The following is a 19964-nucleotide window of genomic DNA, read 5'->3' on the forward strand; positions in this document are numbered from 1 at the left end:
AATTAAATTTAATATACTAATGTATTTTTTATCAAGATATATGTCTAATAGGAAAACACACATAGGCATGCAGGCATGCAAGCGCGCGCACGCACACACACACACACTCTCCTCCACAGTGTACATGCCTTGTTACCATTTACCTTTAATCAAGGTTAAAATACTCTAATACTCCTGAGTAATTCACAATATAAAGAACTGACATTGAAAAATGTGTAAAACCAAAGTGTAATTAATACAAAACCACATCTACAGTCTCCAGATGATGAGACAATAATGTCTAAGTTACCTAAGGGCAGAAGCTTCTCTTTTTTATAGTAGCCTTAGGAAATAATTTCAACTGACTATATTTAACTATATCAAGCTAAGCTTAAGTCCAACATCTTTTAAAAGTTGCAATATCTACACGTCAACTTTAGTCACAGCCCAAAAATGAATACAACAAAGGACAGACAGTTGAAAACACAGGCGTTCATTGTGAAAACGAGCAACACAGTATTTAGGAAGCATACCTACAGCTCCATTTAAGGTCTGGAAAATTTTGCATTTGTGATCCAATGTGATGTTAATAGCTGCCTAAAAGTAAGAATGGAGAAGGTATTAAAAATGACAATAAACAGCAAACAACACAATCATGTCATACAGTTTGGTTTGGGGGGAATTTAAAGATCCTATATGTAAATTATCCTAGTAATCTTTTTCAGAAAGACTCCTGTTGCCTTAAGTTGCTGAGGTTGGGGATTATCATTATGCAGCATAGCCTGCCTGACTGCTGCAATAGGTTTACAGTCAATCCACCTAATCATAAAGATTAATCTGCTTTATAAATCTTATGGTTCTCAGTGGGCCAGTTTCTTGGCTCTGTCATAATATTCCTAAAATTGTTTTTACGGATTGAATGTTTGTGTTCCCTCAAAGTTCGTCTGTTCAACCCCTAACACTCTCTCTCCCTCTCTACCATGTAAAGACACAGCAAGAAGGTGGCTGCTATCTACAAGCCAGAAGGAGAGCGCTCACCGGAAACCCACCATTCTGGCACCCTGGTCTCAGACTTCCAGCCTACAGAATGTGAGAAACTAGATTTCTTTTGTTTAAAGCACCCAGTCTATGGTATTTTCTTATGGCAAACCAAGCAGCCTAAGACACATGCTCACCAGATAAAATCTTACTCTCAGAGAGAAACTTAAATAGGATTTACACAACTAAAAACGTTATGCACCCAGCAGTGAGACTTCAGAGGAAGAATCCTAACGCAAAAAAATAATAAGACGACTCAGGGCACTTTCGCTGTTGAATTACACTAAGACAGACAAGCATCGAGCTGCATGTGCCAGCACTCATGATAAGTAGGTGTCTCCTTCCAGATGAGAGACCCAGTCCTCAGGCTGGCCATGTCAGGCACATAAGAGGGACAGTGAAAAGGAGAGAAGAAAAATAAACATTTTAAGAGTAAAGCTCCTTAAGAAGTATCTAATGACAATATTTAGATAACTGAAGTATTTATCTAAGAAACCGAAGCAGCTACAGTGGCAAGCTCATCGTAAAATATACTTTAAAAAAAAAAAAAAAGTATGTTCCCTAATGGCAACATCCAGAAATATACAATTAAGCAAGTTTCAGAGCTGTATTGGTGACACAGAATAAGCTTATTAAGTCACATTATTACATTATTAACTTACATCAGGTAAATATACTAAAAATATTCTCAAATTAGAGAACTTTGTTTTTACTTTTCTCCAAAGTTTCATTTAAATCAGTCTCAGGATTACACTGTATAGCACAGGGAAATATACACAAAATGTTATGATAAATCACAGAGAAAAAAATGTGACAATGAGTGTGTATATGTCCATGAATGACTGAAAAATTGTGCTGAACACTGAAATTTGACACAACATTGTAAAATGATTATAAATCAATAAAAAAATGTTAAAAAAAAAAAAGCTAAAGAGAGATAGTAACTAGAAAAAAAAAAATCAGTCTCAGGAATACTGTCTTTAGGTTCCATGGCAGGCTGCTATTGTCCCCAACATTTCTCCCCTTAATCAGAGCATTCAGATTTTCAGTAGGATACATGTGCTTGAAATAAAGAACAAAACTCCTGTGCACATTATGTGTAGCTAAATAAATACATTCTGGTCAAAGAAAAGTATGAGAAAGCGTCTTGTGAGACTTCTAGGTAGGCTACTTAAAGAGAGCTGACCCAACTGAGATGGTCCCTTACTTACTGTTCTGCCTGATAATTTCCCAGAGTATGGATGCAATGGCTGGAGCACTAGTAGCCATTTGAACAAGGAGGTTACACTGAAAGTGAGAGGTACTACATACCCTCTTCAGTGGATCAATGTAAATTTTAGTGTAAAATAACTGATCATCATCATTATCCTGGAGATTCCACTGTTGAACTATACGGTTGATATATGGAGCATAACCAATAAATCCTGCAATACAACAGAAAATAGAGAATTTAGAATTCAAACACCAACATCCCCATCCCTGTCTATGTCAATTCAACAGACCAGCTGCACAGACTTATCAAGCTATTAGGCCCAGTCCTTAGTTTGGAATTTCACAGCTCACCATGAGAGAAATATGAGTTATTGTGTGTCCTTTGTTTTATATATAAACTGCAATACATTAAGTTTTTGCTACCAATTGTAAATCAAAGACTCTTTTCTGAATAAACATAGTCCCCAAATTAACTGACACAAGACGGGGGACAAATGTTTTTGAAGGCTCCTAAGGGAAAAAAGAGTTACTAGGAAAAAATTCAAATTAGAGCATTTTCTTTCTGATCTTCTAAAATGCTGTTCTTAGATCCTTTGTAAAAGATTCACTGTTTCTGAAAAAAGAAAATCTCTACTACAGTGGTTTTAATGTCAGTGCCAGAGATGCTAAGGCAATCAAAGGAATGTTGGATTTGTCACTGACTGCAAACATCCCAAAGAAACTTTATATTTAGGACATTTTGGGAATTTTTCCTTCACTGAGCTAGTCATTACTGCGTCTGCTAAACCATTTTCTGGCTAGGTTTTGTGTGTCATGGTCTGGAGAAAGGAAGTCTAAAATTGGATTGTTCACCTTGGCTCTAGAGCATAAGCATTAAACTTGCCAACAACAGTTGTCTATAAAAGACACACACAACAGGATTATTTTTCCTGTGTTTGAGTCTTCCTCTGAATTTCAGAAACGCAGCCAAACTGCTGTGTCTCATTGATATGCAATACTTTTAAAAAGGGACCAATTTTACTCCTGTCAGTTGAAAGGAAACCTAGCTTTTTACCCTCAAAATTAAAATGTCCTCATGGGAATAAAAGAATTAAAAGAAACAGATCCAGGAATATTACTGTTAACTAGAGAAAACAAGACAAAATGAAAACATGACTAAATCAATCACTGGTTGCTCATTTTTTTTTAATTTTTGCCAAATGAAAAAGATGTATTTTTTCATTCCTATAGCCAATCTTCTGTGATGAAAAATATATCCAAGTAGTAACCCATGATATTTTCCAGTGGTTTATACTACTGCTTTTAAAAATTGTTTCTTTATCATTTTTATAAATCTCAAATGTCCTAAACTTGAAAAAGAATTATATTTTCATAGTATGTGATACATATTTTATGATTTATATTTTTCTGTTAAACTGCCATATTATTCCAAATGAACAGTTTCTAATATTTCACAGTCTTCCTCCTAAAGGAACATGTTTACTCTCCATGGTAAAGATTTTCTTTAGCCAAACGAGGTACCTACAAACAAAACTTATGGCACTTGAATAACTCTGAACACGTCATTCATAAACTTCTATTGGACATATTTAGACTTTCTCGCATGTCTTTAACTATTTCCACTACAGAAAGCATAAGGATGATGTTCTGATGTCCTTGGAAGATCACTCTCTCGCTTATAAATACCTTCTCCTTAACCAAACTTGCTCACAAAGGCACTCACTTGCCAATTTTTTGCTGTTTCCACAGCACTGTGCATCTGTTTGAATCCAGATTCTTGAGGAGGTATGTCACTATCTAGAAAAATTTACATATAATATAGTTCACTTCGCACATCATGTTTAGAAAAACTAATAAATATAAAATAAAACTGGTCCCAGAGTTGCATAGCTCAATGGGATTTAGACTACGTAGGACTTAGGATAAGTTAAAAGATTAGCCACGTGACACTGAGGGTCTGAGAGCTGGAAGCAGACGCAGCACTCATCCTCAATTCAACTGCTCAGACAGAGAAGTTAAGAATGGGCAGCCATCTACACTGTGAATCTAAGAAAGAAGGACTGCTAAAATACAGAGGACAAAGGGACCAACATGAGAAACCCTAGGTTCTGACTTGAATATGGAAGTAAAATCCAGAAAGTGGTAGATAAATTAGGAGAAAAATAAAGTGATCAAGACATCCCAAAAGCCATGAACTGTAAACATATTGAGATGGAAAGATTGAGTGAGCTGAAACGAGGCAGTGCACACTGGGATTTGAGGTTTCAGAAGTGCAGTATGTCTATGGGCTGACAACGTTCCAAGGTACCACTATGGAAACGGGTTGCTAAAACAAACTGCAGGTGAACAGAGCTGGAATTGCAGCATCTCAGAGAAAGTAAATTACTTGCTCGAAGTTTCACTGACAAAAGTAGCTGAGCAAAGTCTAGAATTGGACATGCTGCTATCTCAAGCGGCACCCATTTGAACAGGTAAATATAATCAGTTATTATACGTAAATCACTCAAAGATCTGTTTTCCCAATATGGCTTGCAATTTCCACCCTACTTATTTCTCTAACATGTTCTCCCATCCTAAAGCCATGTCTTCTGGCCATATGTTTACATTAATTTCAGTCTAAGGGAAATGTTTTGGAGTCATAATAATATCCAAGTCAAATTTTATTTTATTTTTTGAAGGAGGGAGAATATGATCATTTGTTCCTTTAATCCATGGTGGCATAGCTAACGCAGCACTTTAAGTATATCTAGACCACTCAATGCTGATTCGTTTTGACTAGTGATTTCAAGACAAACCACTTCCAGATATTTAAAAATAGAAAAGTAATGCCCATCTTTTGTAAAGCTACATGAGTGTAGCTTGCACATTTTCCTAAATTAGGGAATTCACTAAACTCATTATCCTATAGCCAGAAATTCTCAATGAAACTATAATCAGAATACCTAAATCTATGTTATTTTTCCTTTAACAACAGAATGTCTCCAGGAAAAGTCACTTAAAATTGGGGAAACTGGGTTTTCTTGCTTATAATGTGGAAATAATAACATTCACACTGCTTAGTGTCGTTAGGAACATCATATGATAAATATGCATGAGAAAATGCCTCGTCAACTATAAAATGCACTGTGGATTTTAAACCGATGTAATTTTTCCATAGTAATAAGAATATAATAGTTATTTTAAACTCATGTTATATAGTTTCACATAAAAAAGGTTGTTTCAATATTTGTAATTTACTATGAGTTTGATTACACTTTTCTGCCAGTATCTTACCCACCTCCTGAATTCAGGTAGCGTTTCCCAATGTGCACAACAGGGTACTTGTCTGCTAGTCTTTTATCCGGCCACAGAATCCCATCTGCTGCAAAGACCACTTTGTGGTTTGACTTTTGGAACTTTCTTAGAACTTCTTCTGGACCGCCAGCAAATATAACATCAAAGCTGTTTGATGAGGAAAAAAGGAAGTTTTAAAATACACTTGTTGGAATTTGGACACGTAAACCAAGAAAAAGTCTTTAATAAAAGTCAGATGTTAGAATCCAACACAGGAGTAACACCAACTATTTACAGAGTATACCAAACAATTTTCCTTCAACTTAAATTATATGGATTGTATTAAATTACTAGTGCTTACATCACACTGGCCAATTAAGCCCAAATAAAAGACAGCATTTTAGTACCATTCTTAATTATTTTTCAATAATCACTTATTCTGCAAAATCAAAATTCTAAAACAGTTGAAATGTTAATCAGTAACTTGCTACACAATAATATAAACAATTATTGACAGACGCTGTCACTGCATCTTCCTAATGTTCCAATTTAATTACACCCATCCATTATAATTTCCAAAGATTTCATTATCTTTGACAAAATACATTCAACTACTAAATGTCATCAATATAAATTTATACTTGAATCACTCACTATTTAGCCTCAAATCCTAAAGTAAAAGTGTATATAGACGAGCACATCTTTTTAAAGCTCAATACCTTTGAAAAACTATGTAAAACTTGACACTATAATTTAGTGTCTACAGTTTCACTGATTTTTCTGGCAACTTTATTCCTCACAGTTCATTCAGAGTCACAATGACTTAACAAAATATGAAACATAGAAGCCACTACCTAGTATGTTTCCACTCTGCAATAATTTTTTTATTCTTGCTACAACCACAAATTATTTTGCACCTTTTTTTCACATCAGAGTACCTCGAAACCAAAGGTTTCCAAAGATGATAATTTAATGACTTAACATTCCGGGTGGCAAACAATAAGAGTAAACTAATGCTCTTGAATTCCACACCGGGTCTTCCTAAAAGCCAGCAGTCCAAATGCACTGCCGTGAAATCTGAGTGGAGGAGTAAGGAAGCTGTTCCACATGCCTTTCCACCAGACTTGCTCTCAAGGAGCTTGTTAATATGCTAGGTTACTAGTAATATATCAGGCAACACTTAATAATTTTCTATATATGAATTATTTTATCAAAATAAAACACACTATTGCCCATCTCTATGAAAGTAAAAACCTACTGAAAAATTTAAAAAAGTTACTTTAGCAAGAATAGGATAAGTTTATACTTTTGGCAGAGATGCTAACTCACCTCCGTATACATTCCCATGCCTTTGTTTTAATAATGGAATCCCCGCATGTTAACTGGGCATATGGCTAATGATTACTCTGAAGCCATGTGGCCACATGACCAAGCCTGTGGAATGTGAGCAGCACTGGTGTGCTCCGGCAATCCCCACGTCCTGTGCTTTAAAAAGGAAGCTGCCTATCCTCTGCTTCCTCTCTTTCTTTCCCTTTCCTGGTGAATCAGACTTTACAAATAAAAAATACTTGACATACATGCCCTCACCATATTGTCCACTTCTGAATCTTTAAAAAAAAAAAGAATATTAAAGTGTTGCTAATGTGCAAGTGCTAAGTTTATTAATTATGCCTAGTCAATTTTTTAAAAAATAGTAAAAGTTACGTTAGAATCAGAGAGAATTTGTTTTCATTTTAAATTGTTGTAGAGAACTTAAATTGTATCATTGATTTTTATTTCAGTTACAAAAAATAACATTTAAGAAATAAAAAGTTATCTATATATATACATAAGCATATAGTTTTCTTTTCTTCTAAGAACAATAGGCAAGAAATTGTTAATACGATTAATGACATAATCATAAAATGACTCAGGGCATACAACTTGAAGTCTGCCCGTTGGGTCTTTAATTCCAGCTCTCACTTGCTATCTGAGTAACCTCAGACAAGTCAGTTGCCTAAACCTTTCATGTTTTAGCTTCTTTAATTACAAAATGAGGGGAAAGCAGTATCTATTTCATCAAGTTATCGTTAAAAAATTTTAAATTAAGAACAACACGTGATACATTATAACGTTCACAAAAGTTAACAAAAATTAACGTTACTGTTGCTACAGGAAAGGGACTGGAGAAACAAGAGAGGCAGGAAGAAAATTCACTTTCAAGTTTACACCAGTCTGTAGTTTAAAATAATTTTATATTTAGCCAAATATACATACGTTTTAAGATAAATTTTAAATCAGATAAATTTGTTCTGACTAAAACCTCAAGACAACTCTTCTCTGCCTGTTTATTTTTTAAAAAATGGAATTAATCTGACTTCACAAAATAATGTTTATATAAATACATCAAGTTTCTATTTTTCTTACAAATAAGTACAACTGATGTCCTTAGCATGACCACTTTAGAATTCTCCCTCCTAGGATAATCCTATCTTTTCCAACAGGGGTATTTTCCTCAAGACTACTAGTTGCTGATACAATCTTTTTGAATACTGAAGATTAGGAAATAAGACCAGATTTATGCGTAACTCAAGGCAAAAGCCAAGCCCTCTGAGGCAGAGAGCGCCACGCAGGTTGCAGAGGAACCCACATGATGTCTGGGGAGATGGAGGAAAGAGCTTACTATGTCAGAGAACCATATGACTGGAGAGTTGGGTCCAACTGATTCAGATATTCTGCAGGTAGCGTCACCTATTCAAAGCTATACATGCACATTTGGCAAGTGTAACCCCAGTGACGGATAAAGTATCTTCACAGTAGATCTCAAACTACCAACAGAAGTCAGTAGCTTGAAAAGGCAGAGCTGTGGCAACTTGTACTCTCACAATTCAGTATTTTATAACTGCATTATCTTTATAACAAAAAGCAATCCCTGTAAAGTAAAATGTAAAAGGCAAAAATTATCTTTACACAATTCAATGAGAACTTGACTTTGAATAAAAATTTAAGGTTGCTGAAATGTTCCTATTTCATCCTAGTGGCATTGTCAGTTCTGTGTTTAAGTACTTTAGAAACGTTCTTTCAACTGATTGAAAACTTTTCAGAGGGAAAGAAAGTTTTTCTACTTAAAATTACTTTAGCCACAACAACCCAAAAGGTCAAACTTTTTAAAAAATGCACAACAGTCATAAAAATAATTCTCACAGGAGTTTGGTCCATTTGAGTACGAAGAATAAAATAAAACTTTCCACAGTTAACTGTGATAAATATTCCAGGGTCCTGCAAAAACCATAAGGTTCCACCTTATGTGGTCATACCAAATCCTCCACCAGTGTTCTATCTCTAACAGGTCATTAAAACTTTTACAAGTGTTTGTCCTTCTGTGTTCCCTGCTTCTGTGGCGCCATCAGCCATACAGTTACCCAAGCTGAAAACTTTTCATTCAGCCTTGCTTCCTCTCTTTCCATGGCCTCTCTCATCAAATCTTTCTCCAGATCCCATTGATTTCATCTACTTAATCTATTTAGAATTCAAAACCCCTCCACTCCCACTAGAAGACACCGGACTAGATTAATTCAAAAATCCCCATCACCCACACCTCACCCTTTTACTTCTAATAAGGACTGTGTGAAGACTTTCCTGAAAACCATTCTGCGCCAGTCCCCAGACTGTATCCGTGGTTCTCAACTATGGTCTAAAGCAGGACTCAGCAAATATCTACTATCTAGCCTTTCACAGAAAACACCTTAGGCTCTGAGGGCAGTATGGTCTCTGCTGAATGACTCAACTCTGTCGTTGCAGTACAAAAGCAGCCACAGGCAATATGTCAACAATTGAGAATAGCTGGGCTCCAACAGGACTACTTACAAAAAAGAGCCATAGGTCAGATCACCGTCAAGCAACCCCTGGCCTGTAGAATAAAGTATAATGAATCAGCCTTACATTAGTAACTTTCTACTAAACAACTTGTTCTGAAGTTCAGTTGAATGATTTTATCCGTCATCCACGTCTTTAATCATGATGTTTCATCTGCTTAGCAGCACGTCTCTTCCCAGTCAGGTCCAGCCACTCACCCTCAAGACCCCTTTTAAATGTCCCCTCCTCTACAGACCTACCTGATGAGCATAAATGAGCATAAATGGAAAAGATCATTTCCTTCCTCTTAACTCTGCCAGCTCTTTTCCTCTCCTTTTTCATGGAATGCTTTATTTTCTATGCTTCATGCTGGGAGTGGCTATTTATACATGTTCTTTCTTCATATGCTGGATCCACATCTTTACCCATGTGTGTATTTCCCTAGCCTTGTATTCTGAAGATAGTCATTGTTGAACTAATGAATGAATCATCCCAAGTTTCAATAAAAAGCAAAGGCTACTGGGTAACCAGAGAAGAAAGCAAAAGAAGTGTGCCCTAATCTTATTTACCTGTTCCTCCCCAATCCAATGCTTTATTCATCATGACCAATGCAAACTTCAGCCAAAAGTTATAATCATCCAAACTATTAGAAGCTAATGTTTAAAAGCTCAAAGTCTAATGAAACTGAAGCATGCAAGTACCAATATATCTAATAATTCTGTCTTTAATCATGTCTTCACCTAAATACGTATCTATATTTTCATAAACAATTAATACCACAAGCCAATACTATGGGGCCACTCCTCTCAACCTAAAAAAAAAAAAAAAAAAGCTGTGGAAAATCACTACCCAGTTGAATTTACAGAATAAATCATAGTAAAACCACAATGGAAATGATTAAATTTATTATAGGCATTTTGAAGGAAGGGGAAGGAATTAGCTCAGATAAAGCGGGTAGTATTTTAAAAACTCTGACTGGGGACATTTCCCTCCAAACGGTATAAAATTTCATTTTCTATATACAGAATTCTTACTGAGGCGGGGTAGAGGTAGGAGTCAGTGGAGAGCCTGCCTCAGTGGTGAGTCATTTTCTCCAGACAGCTTCCTGAGAGTGGCCCAGGGCTGGAGTAACTCCTAGCAGAGAGGGCAGCCGAGGAAAGAAAGTGGCAAGACCTCAAACTGCTAGCTATCTGTGAGGCCACAAGTCACCATCACTTGGTGTTTCCTGGTCAGTCTCTTTATTTGTAAAATAAATGGTTAAATGAAAATCTCCCTCTATAGTTTTGAACAACAATTAATCTCTGCAACATTAGAACTTTCAAATATGAGACATATTTAGGGCACCATAAGTATTCACTGAGTCAATGAAAACATCAAGAAACAACATGCCAGATACAACATAACCAAGCTATGGATAGAAAAATGTGTTCAGAGGGCAAGACTCCTGCCCCAGGCAGCCCCCTGATCCAGCCACAGCAGCCAGCACCATATTTTACACAATAACAGATGCTTAATACATGTTCACTCAAAAAAAAAAAAATTCAAAGAGTCGACGATCTGGTTTGAGAAAAAAAATTATATAGATATTATACACACAAAAAATAGATAAATCTTCTAGATTTATAGAAACACCCAATGCTGCTTTTGTATACAATCTGCTTCTTCCTTATCCCAACATACCCACTAATATATGCAGTAAATCTAAGTAAGAACATTTGAACAATTAAAAAATAGAACAATTAAAAAATACATAATCCCTAATTGTATTTCACACTATTATGGCTGAGTCAGAAGGCAGTGCAATACGTTTAAGTGACAGATAAAGACTTCAAGCCTTCCTTCAAAAAAAGGAAAAAATGAAAAAGCAGTGTAGAAACGAGAAGTCTGATGTGTTTTGGCTTTCCTTCATACTAATATAATGAAATGCTGTCCATCGCTAATGACTAGGTTCTTTGGGTCTGCAAACTTAAACCGCCAAACTGTCCTCACTGCCAAAAAGGAGAAATCCATCACATAAATCTGCCATAGTTAAAATTATAGCTATCATTCTTAAAAAGCTTTGCTTTCAAAAAATTTTTACTCTGTCTTCTGCCTAAACTATGCAAGACAATATAAAATGTAGGCATACTGGGAATGTAACCTGAATTATGAGAGGTATAAAATGTTATTCCATAGAATAAAATTAAGACAGGATCTGTTCACTTGCAGAATTAATATGTATCAATTACAATTCTTATAACAATTACAACAAAATCACAAAATATGTTCACAATCCATTAGCAGAATGATCCAATAAACCATACTGTCACAATTTTCTAAAAGTAAATGATTCTAAGCAGATTCTGTCAACATTCAAGATTTTCTGAAGACATAACACTTTTCTTCCAAATTAGTTTGGTTGTTTTGTTCACAGAATTAGTACAATATTGAGAATTGCTTGAGGGCAGGATCTATCTTTATCTCTTTTTCTACAGTGTTGAGTTCAATGCCTGGATCAAAGTTTGTGTTCAAGACATGTATTCTGAATGCAAAGTGAAAAATATGCTCACTGATGTCACTTTTTCTAATATTTAACTAGAAGTTAAAAGAAACAAATCTTGGTAGACACAGGAAAGGTCAAAAGCAACAGCATCATTTTCATGGTTTCTAACCAAAAATCAATTTTTTTAATAATTTTGATCTTTGAGATCTAGAAAATTTGGATGCTTCCCTACCTTTATAAGTCATTTCATTTCTCCAAATGACTGAAGAAAAAGATCTTTAAAAATACTATCATCCCCAGTGCCTCTGTTAAATAAATAAACCTAATTATCTCCTCCCACAAAAAGAAAACTAAACAAAAATAGTATCAAAGCATTCACCATATTTCTGCCTCTTGCAAGATGTTTCTCCCTGTTCTAGTGTAATTCACTGTTACCTATTATTTATTGATTCCTTGCTATTGACCCTGACAGTATGTAAATCAGGTACAGCCCTTAGCTTCACTGTCTGAAGCACAGAAACCATTACAGCTCAACATGATAAGTGAACAGAAGCTAGTAGAATATAATCAAAGTGAGATAACATATATGCTAACAGCAAAGACTCTGTGACTAGGATTTTCCCTCAATTTTTGGCCAGTGTTTACTGGATCAATCTCCCACAACAGAGCCACCTGGAAAACTATACTAACGGCTTTATTATGTTCATTTTAATTTGATATCTACTTTTGTATTGTAACACTGACTTCCATTCTAGTTTTTTTTTCAATTTCAGTCTACCTTACTGCTATCATTAGTTAGCAAGAACCTATAAATTAACAGAGTCAATTCCTTTATCTTACTTCAAAGTCATACAGTTAATCACCTTCAAACAAATACTTTAATGAACCGGGAAGTTGCTATTCACCAATATCCTGGTGTAGATATTTTCAGAGAGGAAATACTTTTCTTGGTGAGGCCAATGACTACCACTGTATATGTCTTTCAAATATTTCATATACTGGGAGTCTTTCAAAAGAAAGCCCATTTGTATTCTGATTAATGGTGTTCCATTCAGCACTGCCAAAAAATAGAAATTTCTGCTCAGCCCAAATTCAGACTCAAATAATTACACCAGCTTTATTTCTAACTACTTTTCTTCTAAAGAATTTCCTTTAGTCTAAAAGAAAAAGAATAAAACAAATAACCAAAGGTTTTATTAGACATTTATCTGATACCCAAAGGTAGTCTAACACATAATTACTTTAGTGTCTGGATCCTGCTGGGTTATATTTTACTGTACGCAGCCGAGAACAAGTTTGTGGGAATATGTATCTAACTTACTCAGAATAACACAAACACCTTTTGTTACATACCAGCCTACATATTATCCTTTAAAAAAAAAGTCTGCTATATAATAATAATTAGGTCTGACTACCTGGCTTCAATGTGACTAGGGTAAAAGAAATACATATTTTACTAGGTAATTCTAAAAGTAATGCAAAGTACCTTATCATAAACTCAAAATATTCATTGCCTTGACTAAGGTGAATTATAAAATCATTACAGAATAATTTTTCTCCATCGGGAATCTGCAGCTATCCATCATTACAGTATTTATCCCCAAAATCTTTATGAGCCTATTTCGAAAGGACTCATCACACTCATCCATTAAAGTCATCAAACTCATTATACTTACTGGTAGTTGTTCTAATCAAAGGGAGATTTTCAACTTTACAAACCATCTTAATTGCAATAAAACACACACATGTGCACACACTGCAGTACGAAGTAACTTGGAAAAAAATAGTCTGTGGTACTTTCTCATATGAAGAGTCTGAGTTTTCACTTTACTTTAAGAAAAACCCAAGCCCTTGCATAATGTTTATTTTTATCTCACTTAAATATGATAAATCTTAACTTACAGAGTACATTTATGAACATCCAGTCTCCAACATTAAATGTTCACCGAAAAGTCAATTTAGAATACGTACTCCCATTGAAGCAATGTTGTAAGATTGTTTCCAAATTAATTTACAAAAGCCCATCTAACTGAGCAGAAGAGATCATTTTGGGGTATTGGAAGTATTCTAAAATTGACTAGTGAAGATAGTTGCATGACTCTGTAAAGCTACTAAAAATTATTGAATTTTTCACTTAAAACGAGTGTGTGTCATGGTATACAAATTATACCTCAGCAAAGCTGTTTCTTTAAAAAGACTATTTATACTATTAAGCACATAAATCTTGGTAATTTTTCATAGTAGTGACCCATACTTCCATAAAATTAATTATGACAATTAAATTGTCCTTACAAAAATCACATAATAGGAATTTTTTTGATTTATTAAAATTAATAATTTTGAATTGCAACCTTAACCAGAGGTAAACTTAATTAGGAGAGTAGCAATTTTACTGCAGAATGGATAACTTCTTTCAAATAATTTACAGTCTAATTCATTTCTCCCAGACATTAGATTTCCCATAATTTCAACTGTATTGATCACTCTGTAGACAATACTTTTTTTTAAAAGGGTGTTGCTTAAAAAAAAAGTAAAAAGGAGAAAAAAGCTCTATAGTGGCTCCAATTATCCATCCCTCTTTACCTTGGAAACTCTCTCATCATCCCTAGGTTTCTCCAGGAGGACAAACATGGCAGGTGATGATTAAAAAAACTGCTAGTGACCCTTCTTAGACAAGGGCTTGGCTGAGTTGGGCGTTCACATTTTCAGTTAACTGGCTATTCTCAGAAGGAGCTGTCAAGAAAGTTTGTCTGTTTGGTTCACTGATATATTCCAAACACTAACAGTGCCTGGCACAGACTGGACCTCCCATTAAAATTTTATTGTTGTCTTTTTTTTTGCACACTGGGTCTTAAAATATCATCCAAGTAAACAAATGCAACCTCAAGCAGTCTTCAGATACCTCACAGTGTCCCTTTTCTTATTAGTAACAAATTGGCCCCTTACGAAACCAGTTTCTTCCAAGGCTAAATCTTAGATGCGGGACAGGAGGAGGGGAAATGGGATAGGAGAAGAAAGGAAGTTCTTCCTAAAATGCACAGAGGCTTGGGAATCCAAAACCATTACTGGCTCATACGTGGTAACTATTACAAGGAGAATTTGCCTCAAGTCAAAATCAAAATGTACATGTGGCAAGTTCAAGCTGACAGAAATGGTTGTTTAAAGTCCATGGCAATTTTAAACCAAACATACTGGGTATTTAATCCAAACAGTTATTATGAATTTCCAACTCTTTTTTTTAGGGTAAAAATATATATATAATAATAGATTCTGTAGAAAAATTCTCAGTACACAAGCTAACACCATCCATACCACATCTCATGCCGCAAGAACAAGTAACCATAAGTAGAGTTTTATTTTTTTCCAAGGAGACATTAGGGAAATTCTAAAGATGCAAGTATATGGATCCTTTCAAAACCTGTGTTGATGGCACCAGGACTTCAGTAATGTCTATTTTCATTTCCAAAATTTCTGCTGTCTTTCTTATTTAACACATTTGCATAAAAAGCATCATTCTTATTTTCCCTTGTAATAACTTGTGGTTTTGGATTTTTAAATTGAGAGAGGAATAAAAATAAATAAATAAAAAGTAAACTGTCCTAAGTTAGAGAGGAAAATGCAAGGGAATTTAACATGAGGAATCGATGACCAAAAAATAAAAATAAAAAAGAATGTAGAAAAAATGGAAGATCGCAACCATAATGGCTCATGACAACTTGACAAATTATTAAATCTTGACAAATTATTAAAAACATTTCAGAAGAAAGTAGGGAAACACAGTGAACGCTCCAAATTAAGCAGAAGAAAAGCAAAGTAGTATACAAAAAGATAATTCCACATGAAAAAGCCTTTCTTCTCTTAATAAACATAGGATTTTTTCTATTTCTCACTTATAACTTACACAATGTGTTTCCTCCCGGCTGACCAGAATCCATTGAGTCACACTCCTCAGTGGAAAGATTCAACATGATCTTTACTCCAAATCAAGTCAGGATTAAAACATAAATTTGACAAAAACTTTAGTTCATGCCCTGTTTTCCCACTGGTGTTCATGGTAACTCATCAAATTACATAACTATGTCAGACCATGGTTTTATAATTTTGAGTAAAATCTAACATTTGAAAATGATGATTCCTTGTGAAGAGAATAATTTAATACACAATCTAAATATATAAATTTCAATTCTTTTAAAGTAATTTAATACAGACTTACAAATCCACAGGTTACTTCTCTTACCATTCAGTAAACAAGACAACCAGATCCTCTTGATTAGCATAATGTTCCATGACTTCTTTCACTAATCTCACTTTTTGGCCCCCTCCAATAGTATTAATTCCATCACCACCTCTCCACTCTTCTCCTTGACCAAGGACCTATAAATTAAATGAAATAAACATTTCATCCCTGGGCAAAACTCAAATTCTGTTAAGTATCATAAAAACTGGAAGTCACCAGCAACTTGCACAGTGTAAAACTCTTCAAACATTTCACCAAATCATGATGCTAGACAGAAAAAAAGCTTGATGCCTATGTCAGGTCTTAATTCTTCAATGTTATCCACCCCATAAAATGCCACTCCCAGCGTTATCCTTTCAAAAGTACAGTCTAATCCAAGGAAGTTGGGGGCTGGGCAGGGAAGCCACAGAAAGTATTTCTCATACCTTATTTCTATTTGTTCAGACTGAAATGAAAAGGAAAATGCAGAAACCTTCCCCAACACTTTCCAATCTGGCAGGAAATCTGCATGATGACCACTGGGAGCCCTGGAAGCTCAGGGATTCCTGGATGGGGCCCTTGAGCGATTTTCCTACTGAACTAAAAGGGTTGTCCAGGGAAACACAGAGGACATCAGGTCAAACATTAATCTTACATTCCCTTCAAAAGCTTAATAACAATTTATCCATGCAAAACAATCGCCTAAGCACAGGCACTCAGAGCTAAACTGGCAGCCGTTCCCAGCTGTTTGCCTCAGCGGCTGCCTTGTTAATCAGAAGTGCCTGCGGACACACCAGAAGCTCTGAGGGAGCAGGAAGCAGGTCCGTGTCCCCCTCTGCCACACACACGCCTTGTACCTTAGTTTCACCCAAAGCCTGAAGTTTCTAAAATAATGATCTGCTAAAAGATCTGTGAAATCAAGGGGGAATGAAATTAAAAATAAATACAAAAAAAGATAAAATTAATTTAGACAATAAATGTTATTCGTTCCGAATGTACTTAACATTGAGCCAAGCAGAAACCTGGCTGGAAGCACTCGTAGGGCCCCCAAGCCTCAGGTCTCTAGTCAGCACTTCATCATCACTACTTACACTGAAGGGTGTTAGTTACTACGAGCCAAAAAGACTCAAACAGGTGTAGGAACCTGGATTCAGATCGAGGCCAGTCTAGTAGAATTACTCGTTTTTGCCCTAATAAGTGGCCTCCTCTGGCCCTAAGATTTGATACATTTCCATCCTACAACCCTTCCGGACTTTTCCAGTAACGCCAGGCCCAGGCACACCTGAGCGCCCCCCCTGTGCAGGGCACCATGTTGCTTAAGTTCTAGCCCCCATTTTCTTTCCACCTCATCAGTGTGTCAAACTTTCAAATGCATCAGATTTAAAATGCAACATGGAGGGCTGGTTAAAACACAGACTGCTGGGTCCTGCTCCCCAAGTTTGTGAGTCAGTAGGTCTGAGGTGGGGCCTAAGAATCCTCTTTCCTGTTTCCCAGACAACGCTGATGCTGGTGGTCTGGCGTCCAGCCTGTGAGAAACAATGCATTTCCTAATGGGAAGACAGCAGGAGGATCCAAAAGTCCAGAGTCAGTCAAATGGGGTTGGGGGTCCCAGATTTGACACCTCACAGCTACATACCCCGGAGCAAGTTTTTCTCACTCATAAGCAAAGTCATACCTGCCTTACATGGTTTATATAATGCATTAACAGTAGACCACATATAAAGTTCCTAACACAGTGTCTCACAATAAGAAATATTCCACACTCCCCCCCAGTCTGAACCCCTGAGATGCCCCCCACTGGATTTCAGCATTATTTTACCCTAACTTTTCTTCCATATTGACGCCTATCAATGCATACTGCGATATTTCCCCACTATCCTCACAAACTTCTCTAGCGTATTTCTCACTTATCCCACATTAAACATCTAGTTGTTAACACGAGATCTCTTTTCCAGCAAAGTTAGCCTCTTTAATAGCTGTTCTATGTTAACATCTGTACCTAGCTTCCAGTGGTTACGTAGCAAATATTACCTTTTTTTGTTCATTACCTACTGGAACAGCGTGGGTTTTCCCTGGGCAAAAAGCAATCTTCCTTTCTTCTTCTTTTTTTTTTTTCAGTTTTATTGTTTTGTTTTGTAAATATATTAAGTTCATGTGTTTGTTTTCCTACCTGAGATCTTGCCCTATTTGCCTCTATATGCAGAAATGACCTGGTTGACAGAGCCTCATTTATATTAAAAAATAAGTAAGTTATTTTTTTAAATGCAGGCCTTTCACAGCTCACTGGTCCTACCAGATTCCCCAGGTTTCCTCTGATCATTTATCAATGAGATAGTCCCCAGAGACAAGTCTTCTAAAGCCCTTTTATACATCTATAATGTTATTAAATTCCTCTAAAACAAACAAATAAACACCAGGAAAAGCACCTCTCAGTGAAGGAACAGAAAAGGTATCTCCTTCACAGTAATGTTTCCAATTCTTCTAAATAAAGACATACACCAAGAGTAGTCAAACCCATTTCAGAAAAAAATTCTTCAAAGTGAAAAAAATTGCTGTCAAATCATGTCATCCTCATACCTTACTCCCCAAAAGAAATAAAAATATATACAAATGTATTTTTCTGTTGTTTTATAGAATATGTTTACACAAAGCATTAGCAAAATTAAGAAATTATTGTCTGCATGGCAGAGTATTATGAATAAGGTCAAAATGTATCTTTAAAACAACCAAGTATATCTAAACTAACATCACTATGTTGCTGTTGTCCTCGTTGTTATGAAAAATGTACTTTAGGCACATATTCTAACATCTGCATGAATTAAAAGATATACCGTACCTTCACAGTATAATTGAAGTATTTGGCTGACTGCATAAATCGATGGAATCCATCACTTTCTTTTGTTGCTACAGTTATGACTAATAATTTATCTGTAAAGACAGAGGGAATAACGTAAGACAGTTTACCAAGAGACTAAATGCTCACACTGTACAGCTGACTATAGTGATTACAGACCTCATTAAACCCATGGGAACGTTCTAGTTTGATAATCTACAAGAGGCTAAACAAGGAGCTGTCGGAAAACTAGGCAATTAAAATTGGCTATGCTACTGCCAAATGACGAACTGTCAAATAATGAATTATTTTAATGGTAAGAAAGTGCATTAATACTTAAAGAAAAGCATCCCCTCAACAGAGGACTTCACCGCTAAGAGAAAACTTCCATAAATGCACAAATTTTCATCTGTAAGGACAAACTCTCCTAGAAACTATTTAATCAACCAGCTCCACTGTCACCTATAATCATCACTGATTTATTACACACATCAGTGAGGTCCAGAAGCGCAATATTATTCCTCAAAACACATGTACAAAAAGAAAAGATCCAATCATGAGACTGATCCTAATTTTTAAAATAAATGATGATGAATTGGGAACAAATATTTAGAAAGAGAGTCACAGTTTCTTCCTATTAATGAATTTTTGTATATGACAAGTCTACAAAATCCACATTTACATCACCTTCAGTGTTTTGCTTTTTCTTTAAAGAATAAAAGGAACCAAAACCAGCACTGCCCTAGTAAATACACAGCTTTGATTATAATGGATTATTACTTTCAATCTAACAAAACATCCCTTCTTAGCAGAAGTAGATAGATTTAACGAGTCATTTCAAAATATCTACAGAAGCGATTAAGGAAAATGGGTTATCAGGAAAAGACACGTTGGAAAATACATGAAAGAAACAAGTGCAACACAAAATGCCAAAGGTGTGAGGGCAGTTTTTTTAATCTTAGGATATACGAGGACCAGTGGACTGAGAAAGCAAAATTAACGTGTTTTTGACATTCTAGGCACTGAGTTGTATCATTTGACTTTCGCTTGTCTTATCAATAAGAAAAAATTCTGATGGTATTAAATATCCCCTAAGC

General features: G+C 35.6%; 1 protein-coding gene across 3 annotated transcripts in view; it reads right to left on the minus strand.

Annotated features, from left to right (window-relative positions):
* PLOD2 (procollagen-lysine,2-oxoglutarate 5-dioxygenase 2) overlaps window positions 1-19964 on the minus strand; it is a 96300-nt gene that overhangs the window by 36342 nt on the left and 39994 nt on the right. For 2 of the 3 annotated variants that reach the window (XM_006202778.4, XM_006202780.4), the window contains exons 2-6: window positions 18871-18962; window positions 16056-16192; window positions 5507-5670; window positions 2329-2441; window positions 513-576 (exon numbers count right to left, since the gene is read on the minus strand). In XM_006202778.4, coding sequence (XP_006202840.2) covers window positions 513-576; window positions 2329-2441; window positions 5507-5670; window positions 16056-16192; window positions 18871-18962 — 570 coding nt within the window. The remainder of the gene's footprint in view (window positions 1-512; window positions 577-2328; window positions 2442-5506; window positions 5671-16055; window positions 16193-18870; window positions 18963-19964) is intronic. The other variant, XM_072958806.1, reaches the window with a different exon arrangement.

The sequence above is a fragment of the Vicugna pacos genome, chromosome 1 (assembly GCF_048564905.1).
Source record: "Vicugna pacos chromosome 1, VicPac4, whole genome shotgun sequence".
Lineage (NCBI taxonomy): Eukaryota > Metazoa > Chordata > Mammalia > Artiodactyla > Camelidae > Vicugna > Vicugna pacos.